The 8,724-nt window shown below is 39.6% G+C and overlaps 1 protein-coding gene across 1 annotated transcript; it reads left to right on the top strand.

The window, feature by feature from the left end:
• The first annotated feature begins 3,917 nt into the window (after positions 1–3,917).
• LOC138226355 (uncharacterized) lies at positions 3,918–8,032 on the top strand. Its single transcript, XM_069186266.1, has 9 exons — positions 3,918–4,103; positions 4,222–4,356; positions 4,606–4,671; positions 5,144–5,235; positions 5,357–5,483; positions 5,578–5,698; positions 6,231–6,289; positions 6,397–6,511; positions 7,077–8,032. The coding sequence occupies exons 1-9, from the start codon at positions 4,026–4,028 to the stop codon at positions 7,091–7,093; spliced, it is 810 nt and encodes a 269-aa protein (XP_069042367.1). The 5' UTR covers positions 3,918–4,025; the 3' UTR covers positions 7,094–8,032.
• The last annotated feature ends 692 nt before the right edge of the window (positions 8,033–8,724 follow it).

Raw genomic sequence — 8,724 nt, 5'->3', positions numbered from 1 at the left:
TGTTGAGCCCCTGAGTAAGGCCTTTAATCCCAGCTGCTCCAGGGGTGCTGTACAATGGCAGACCCTGTGCTCTGACTCCCAGCTTTTCTCCCTGTCTGTGTGTCTCATGGAGAGCAAGCTGAGGTATGCAGAATATGAAGTCCTAATGCAAGAAAATGTATATGGTCAATACAGTAATCAGATTTATTCCATGCTGAAAAGAGAAGAAAGAAAACACAATGTTTTGACCATGGAGCCTTCTTCAGTTATGATTTGATTTTTTACAATCATACCCACAAAAACTTTGCAATTTTTAAAAATCTTGCAAACACAACCCAGATATGTTGACTTCTTTAAAAACATTTTTTTAAAAGAAACACATACTTCTTTTCTAGTTTTTTTTTATGTGGTGGCTGCCAGGAATCCTCAGTGAAAAGGTATGCAGATCCTGTGCAGACGCAGGAGCAAGTAGTTATTGAGACAAGAGAACAATCCGAAACGTCAGGCAAGATCATAGTCGATCGGCGAAAGGTAGATCAAAATCCAGGAAGTACAGAGAGAAGCAAACAATCCGAAACAGAAGGCAAGGCCCAAGGTCGAGAGGCAAAAGGGAGATCAGTAACCAGTAAGCGAGATTTAGAGTAAACGCGAGGTAGAGCTCTCAAAGAGAAGACTCAATACCGAGGGTTTGGATGGTTAAAATTGTGCTGCTTGCCGCACAGTAGAGTGTGTGCTGATGGATTAACACGTGCGGCGGTGCTTGTTATAATTAACCCGCTGCTGGTAGTGGTTAGTTCTTTTGTGAGTTATTCTCCGCTAGCTGGTGGTTGTGACAGTGACAGAATGCTGTTTTGTGATTGATGCTATATCAAAATATAGGGCCCGTAAAATTAAACACAGAACTAAAACCATTTAATGGACTTGTACATCTGTTGCGCTCCTACACTATTAACATCCATTGGGCATTGAATTTCAATTATGTTTCCAGTCCATTCAGATATGTTCTCTATTTTTCAGATTGCTGGCAATGTCACATGTTAAAGGAGGACAGAGGAGTAGAAGGCCAGACCTGTGGTCAAGGGCTGGTGGAGTAGGGAATGTGATCAACGAATTTCTGAAGTTTTCTAAACTCGAAAAAAAAATTAGGTGGAATGACAGTATGTGGTCAACACTGTCAAACAGACTCCTTGGAGAGGAATGCCCCAGCAACAAGAAATGGTTATCAGTGATTTGGCATGAAGATAGAAAACAACTAAGAACCAAAGTGCTTAGGGCGCAGAAAGAGGAGAGTATTGGTAGGGATTCCAAACCAGATGACAGTACACAATCTATAGTCAATATTTCAAGTCAAAGTGAGGGACATAGTTTGGAAGGCAACACAGAGCTCAGAAGTTCATCAGAAGATACAGAAGATGCATGGGCAGCACACGGCAGCACAGACAGTGGTGACATGTTAGAGGGAGAAAAAATCTGTGTAGAATCAGAAAAAAAGCCTGAAGAGCACAGTGAATATTCCCAGGGGGCAAGCTCATCTGGGACATCACCTCAGGATAAAAGGGTATTAAGAAAGATTATGTCTGTGCCTAAAACTTTCCAAGTATGTTTAAAGGCTGAACAATGGAGAAAAATAGCACCTCTAAAAGGTACATCTAAACTAAGACGACCATGGACCCAGATCTTATATAACGAGTTCAGGAAGATAAATCCTTGTTGCCCAATAGCCTTCAAATACCAATACATCAGGAAAGAGAACAGCAGAAAAAAAAAAAACTTTCTGATGATAAAAGCAGTCTGTACCTTCAGGTCCTGCAATGTAAAATACATTATGACAACAAGACACAAACCAATGGGCAATGATGACATCACAATTGATGTTGTACGAGCAGGGCAAATACAGCACAGTAAAAGGGAAACAAAATTTCGACAAGCACGTCAGCCTTATCGTCGAAAGATTGCCCGTGCCCTCACAAAAGGAATCAGCAATGTGTACTACAGGAACCTGAGCAGAACACCGCTTGCTGAAATTGCAGCAGGCAATTTATCTAAACCACTAACACAGAATGTCCTGAAAGTCATTTCATCAGAGTTCAGGAACAGTAAACGCATTCACTATGATCCAGTGTTTGAATTACATATGGCACAAAAATATATGAAAGCATGCGACTTCGACATTGTCCATTTCCCAGGATATATACAGATTTTGCAGTTAGACACATTTGCTGCCTATCTTTACACAGAACAGAGTATGCGAATTCTTATTGCCCATCTAAAGATGAAGGAGAAAGTCAGCCTTTACCTGGATGCAACAGGAGGGGTAGTCAGAAAAATTCCATCGGAGAACAAAAGAATTTTGTACTACAGTCTTACGTTACCTGGAGGTGGAAAAAGAAAGCCTCCATTACCAGTGTCTGAAATGTTGACAACTGACCACACCATTGTCAGTATAGAACGTTGGCTACGGAAATTCATGTTTGACATCTCAACATGTACTACCAAGAGAGTGCAGCATGTAGAAACTGACTACAGCTGGGCCCTGATTCACAGTGTTCTTTTTGCCTTCAATGGGGACACCATCCATGCATACTTAAATCGTGCAATGAAAGTCTGCCAAGGCAAACTTAAGTACACAGAACTTCAGATGTTCACTGTTCTGCACCTTTGCTCTGCCCATGTCATAAAGGCTGTCTCTCAAGCAATTAGTAAAAAAACAACAGACAAAGGACTGCGAGACTTTGCAACATTTTCCTTTGCCATCCTGCAAAACAGCACAACTTTGAGTGTCGCCAGAAATGTTTTCAAACACATGTGTATTGTACTCTCAAGCAGGAGGTTCACAAATGAAGTCCAATCTAGTGTCTGCCTCCTTAACGCTTACATTTCTCAAACAACCACACCAGACCAGATGGAAAAGGAAGCAGAAGTCAAAGACACAGATGAGGTACTGTACCCAAAAATGAGAGGCAGCCTGGGCCGCTCTCCTTTCGCTGTGGAGTTCAAAGGTATTTATGAAGACAGCATATCAGCTCAAGGACATGATGACTATGGGACACAACACAATGTGAACCCCTATTTCTGTGAAGACATAATAAGATTTCTGTTGCAAAGATACATGGCACTATTTCCACTGTGGAGTGGAATTTTGTTGGGTGACCTGGCAAGATATGCTTCAGACAGCAAAAAAGACATATCAATGTCAGAGGTGGCACAAACAAGAGCCACTAATTGTCATGTTGAGACCTGGTTTGGCATTGTCAAGCATTCAATACTTCAGCACAGGAGGAAACTGAGGCCAGCAGAGTTTATTACGATAATGAGACAATCCCTCCAAGGCCGGTACAGAGAACATATAATCCAAAATGCTCTCCCCAAAAAGGTTTTGACGGCTCCATTGATCACCACTAAGACACGTCATGAACATGCACAGGAACAATGGGCAAAGAGAGCACCAGGTGTAGGCAAAGAAACAAAAAATAAATTCTACAGCGCACCACAGAAAATTCCAATCCCCAAAAAAATGAGAACACAGGAAAAAAAAGTTAGCAATAGAAATATTGAAACAAATGAAAAATCGCCAGATGACAGCAACGGCCTGCAAGTACAGCAGGGGAAAGCAGGAACCACAGAATATAAAGAATGGCAGCACAAAGAAGAAAGGAAAGTGTCACCCAAGCAAGCTGCCGTGGGCATGGCTGAAGTGATCACACCACACTGTGATGCACGCCCCATCTCAAAACTTATAAAAGAGAAAACAGATTTCAAAAAGAAGGTAGGATTTGTATTTCAAATATTTCTCTGTGTGGACATTCACTTCTTTTTCAGAGCTTATGAATGTCATCTTCTACTACTGTAGGTGTTCTTTGTCGTTTCTCTCTAACTTGTTATACTTGTTGACATACTTGTGTTATACTTGTGGTGTGTAATCTCAATTTTCATTATGTTAGGTCCAGTGATCTCTTGTGTATGCTTTTGGCTTGGTAAATCTTTTTTAGGTACACGCCCTTTGGAACATCAATCCGAGTGAATTAGTGGTTGCAGTTTTGCCATCCATGCACAGTGCAGACACATATATTCTCAGACACTCGGAGTTTGTGTCTCTGAAACCAGATGAGTGGCTCATAGGCGAGGTAAGATGAAAGTGTTTGATTGCATGCATTTGTTAAGGTTTCTGAGCTTTTGTGTAATCAAATGTGTGTGAGTGCGTGAAATCACATCTTCTTCAATTGTGTTTGCTTTTTCCATAAGACCATTGAGTGTTACTTTCAAGTAGCGAAAGAATCCATGGACTTGGGGAAGAAGGTTTTCCTAATGAACCACTACACAACTGGTGTAATCATGAGTGGGAATAGAGAGCGCATGGCTAGACAACGTTTGTCCAAGGTAAGGACATCAAACACAAATGTTGATGGATTACATTAGTGAGGGGGCAAACATGGTTTTTCACTAACTGATGATTGTTTTATCAATAGAGAAACAAGGAGAGCTACAAGCAATCAAAACAGGTCACAACTGTGCCCATGGTGCTGCCTAAAGAAACTACCTTTATAGTCAGAAATCAAAATTCAAAGGTAGCACACCATCCCTGTGAGGCAGCCTGTTGTACTAATCTTGTCATTCTTTTCATTACAGGTCAACTTTGAAAACTATGAAGCCATTATTAGCTTTTTTAACACTGGTGTCCACTGGAAATTGTTGGTAAGTGTGGTGCAGGTAATCCAAAACAGCGTAGGTTTATAATTACACCTGGAACCATTACAGTTCAAGTGATTATCCTTGTTGCATCTAAAAAAATTACAAAGTCACAATGTATGTGTTCCTCTCCTGTTAAAAAAGGTGGACATTGATAGTGAGTGTCCAAGGCAATGGTGACAGTGCACTTTTCCTAAATTATTATTGTGAATACTGCTGTGTAATGAACAGACAACCAAACAAGTCAAAGTGTCATGTAGGAAAAAAAGTACTGTTAGGTCATTTCCTGACTGTCTTTGCCGAGGTTTGCAAAATATTAAATGTTAAATAATATATAAATATAAATATTATATATATAAAATATTCAAATATTAAAAACCTTTGTTTAAACAACATAAAACTCCTGAAACTGCCTGTGTGTCTGGCCCCACGTTAAATGCAACTTCATGTCTGATGATGGGCCCTTTGTTTCTTGCAGTATCTGTATGCTCCATCCCAGAAAGTCTTTGTGGTCGACCCTATGGGGAGTGATGAGATGGGAGACTCCACTGCAGCGGCAAAAAGGTTCAGGTAAGAAATCAAGCATTAGTTTCGTGGTGAAATTCTGCAGGGGCACACATACATTTCAGGTTCAAGTTCAGCATGACAAATATTTCCTCATTTATCAATAACCTATTGTTTTGATTCACAGGGACTTTTTTAAGATGCGAAGGAATGTCCTAGGAAAAGAAGACTGGTTGAATATCAACTGGCACCCAAGCGTGATTGGTCACACCAGGCAAGCAGATGCCTCAAGCTGTGGGGTCTTTGTGATGCAGGTCAGCATAACCTTTCCACGCCGAAATTTTGGACTTAAAACTATTGTATGAGAGATTTTTAGGGAAATAATTGAAACAAACTTTTGTCTGTTAGATGGGCGCAGACATCATTAACAATTTCCCGGATATTCCAACATATATCGAAATAAACAGCAGTGCCAAAGAAATGAGAAAGTTGCGGGAAGACCTGTCAATCAGAATTCTTGAGGCTTCAGGTATTGTACCATTTGATCCTCATTGCCTACGTTTCTTGGTGTATATTATTTTCCTGAAGCATGTTCTCTCTCTGTAACAAGTCTGGATGAAAAAGATTCTCAATTTATTTATATGCAGAACTCATTTGGGTATTCTTTTTGTACTATATAACACAGTGATGAAAAGTTAATTAAATCACATTTCACACAGTTAAAATTCAATGACACTTTGGCCTTCGTCGTGGTTGACACAACCATTGTCTGGGAAAAGTGTGGGTCTAAATTGCCCATAGTGAAGCAAAGCAAACTGAAACATGATAGCTGTGTTATCATGTGCCCCCTTAAAATCATAGCAACACACGCTGACGCAAAAAAGGGTAACAGGTGTTGACAGGAGTATTCTGAGACATGACAATGTGCGGTTTAAGAAGCAGTAGAACACCTAATCAGGAAAGTGCATACGAAAAGGTCTCTATCAAACTGTCTTCAATTATGCAACAATGATCTGTAGATAACATTGGAAAAATCAGTCTATTTGGCATGTTTATTATAGCTCCTCTCCAGGACATGTGCCTGATGTGTGGAGAAACACCAGTGCGGCAGACAAACTGGGTAAGTGAACATCATCTCTATCTGTATGTGTAATGTAAGCACATAATAACAAAACATGCCAGTGAAAGGTGATAGCTGAACTGATATAAGGTTTACTGTCCGTGTAGATTCAGTGTGACAGTTGTGAAAACTGGTTCCATGAATTGTGCATCTCAAAAGAAGAGTATGAAAGCGCAAAGAATGAAGTAACATGGATATGTACATTTTGCCAACCCCAGTTTGGTGAGTATGCTCTGCATGCAAACTATCACTATGAAAGGGTTTTTTAAGCAGGACATGTAGTTTTAGATTCAGCAGAAACATACAGTAGGATGACATATTTCAGTGGACGTTATAATTGTTTGTTATTGTTAAGAAGTTTGGATTGCAGGCTTGTCTTCTGGCATTAATGGTTCTATAAATTAGAGATAACTTTTCAAAAAACACACCAAAGAAGGCACACATAAAAGATTACTGATAATCTGTGCAATTTATTACATGACACAGGCATCTCAAAGATAGAATTACTGTGTCAGATTAATGATTAGACATGGATGCATCAAATCACTTACTAGGTTTCTTTCCAATAGTATAGAAACAAAGACACAACCATGAACACCTAAAAGAGCTTGCCATTTAGCACAGAAACAATATAACGTCTTGCTGTAAAAACACAAAGTAAGAAAAAAGGAGTTTGATTAAGAGAGATCTGGCAAATTGTGCAAATACCTAGATCTTGATTTGTGACCCATTTATACTCCTTGGATCCTTTGCAGTTCGTAACCCTTCTTACGGTTTTATATTTCAGGCACTGTTGATGAGTGAGCATCCACCCCCTACTCCCGAGCATTACATAAAAGACATGCTGGAAACTCAAGAAGACTGTCAACGTGTTCTCAGCAGAATTCACCTCCAAAAGACACGTAAGTACAAGTTTCAATATCCCCCCAAAAATTTTATCTTGGGTAAGAGTAAACTTTCGTACACTTTGCCAAACAATAATGAAAAACACTAGAACACAAAATCACTAGAAACCATTTGTTATCTATTGCCAGAAACCAAACAAAGTCTGTATGAAAACAGTAAAAAAGTTAATCATGACACAACACAGTCCCTTTTAAATATGATCACTACACACTGTTAACATCACTGTAGTAGTGCAAAGAAATGTAAAACGACAGTATGTCACCATGACATGATTTATGTGAAAGATTTCCAGATAAAATTGTATCCATCCTAGTAAGATAGATTAATCAAGAAATTCCACTCCGTTGTGAGAAAGATCAAAGAAAAATGGCTTCTATCAAATAGAAGTGTATCTAGGGTGATTCCTTTTTATTAGGTTTCCAAAACAGTACTCTATCTACCTTCAGACAGGGCACAGTGCTAAAAGGATTCTAACCGGAACAATAAAACACAATTGCATCATCGAAGTCCGAACCCCACTGGCTTTCAATATCGTACCATGTACATCTCCAGGAGTGGAGACTCATGAAAAAGAACAGCCTAGACACCAAAGTGATACTTTTCTTACAGTAAGGTTAAGGTAGTTGTAGGATGCTGTCTAGATCAATGAACAGATTATGTTAACAATAGCAAGCACGTAGCAGAGCATTTAGGCACACAGCCCCTAAATTGTGGAAATATATGTCAGACCTTTTTAAGGATGCCCCATACCTACAAGCATATTTAACAATGCTGTAGTCTTCTACATCGTCTCTGTAGTCTTCTTTATCCCAAGTGATCTAATTCTTTAGGAGGTGCAGAAACATAAATATCAAGTGGGTAAGTAGACAACCACGTTGCAATTGTTTTTTCTGTGTCTAACCCTTTTTTTTTCTCCACACCATGCCTGCCACTGTTCTCTCTTCGGTGCCTTTGGTTGATATTGAGCTCCGTCCCCCATGACAAGGGATCCTCCTGGATTTCTGAAGCAAGGAACCCAGCCTACAAAACTCAAGATCCTGTACTGCTCAACCCAGTGGATGGGACACACTCAACATTAACATCTAGTCTCACATAATATATGAAATAGAATTCACCGTGTCAATCTGCATGGTTGTGCATGTGAACTGTTTCTAGTAACTATTTGTCATACACAACCAGGACCTGGAGGGGAGGTCAACCATCAGGCCTTGGACCCCCAGAGATTTTTTTTCTCCTTTGGAGTTTTTTGTTTTTCTCTCCTTCGTGCCTGATGGTTACACAGTCACATCATCAAGACTGCATACCACACCTTCATTGTGATTACAGATATAGCTTATTTAAAATGTGAAATTAGGAAAAAACTAAACGAAACATGGGAAATAAAAAGAATGTAAAATCTAAAATTTTCAGATGTTGTGATGAAGCTTTTGACTCATGAATAGCACCCCCCTATCCCAGTGTATTACCTGTAGTGTTATCTTCAGAAACTCATTACAAAATAAAGACAGGGGCCACAGCCACAGTAAGGT

This window comes from Lepisosteus oculatus, unplaced genomic scaffold (assembly GCF_040954835.1).
Source record: "Lepisosteus oculatus isolate fLepOcu1 unplaced genomic scaffold, fLepOcu1.hap2 HAP2_SCAFFOLD_136, whole genome shotgun sequence".
Lineage (NCBI taxonomy): Eukaryota > Metazoa > Chordata > Actinopteri > Semionotiformes > Lepisosteidae > Lepisosteus > Lepisosteus oculatus.
The sequence above is the reverse complement of the archived record's forward strand: the minus strand, read 5'-3'. Positions and strand labels throughout refer to the sequence as shown.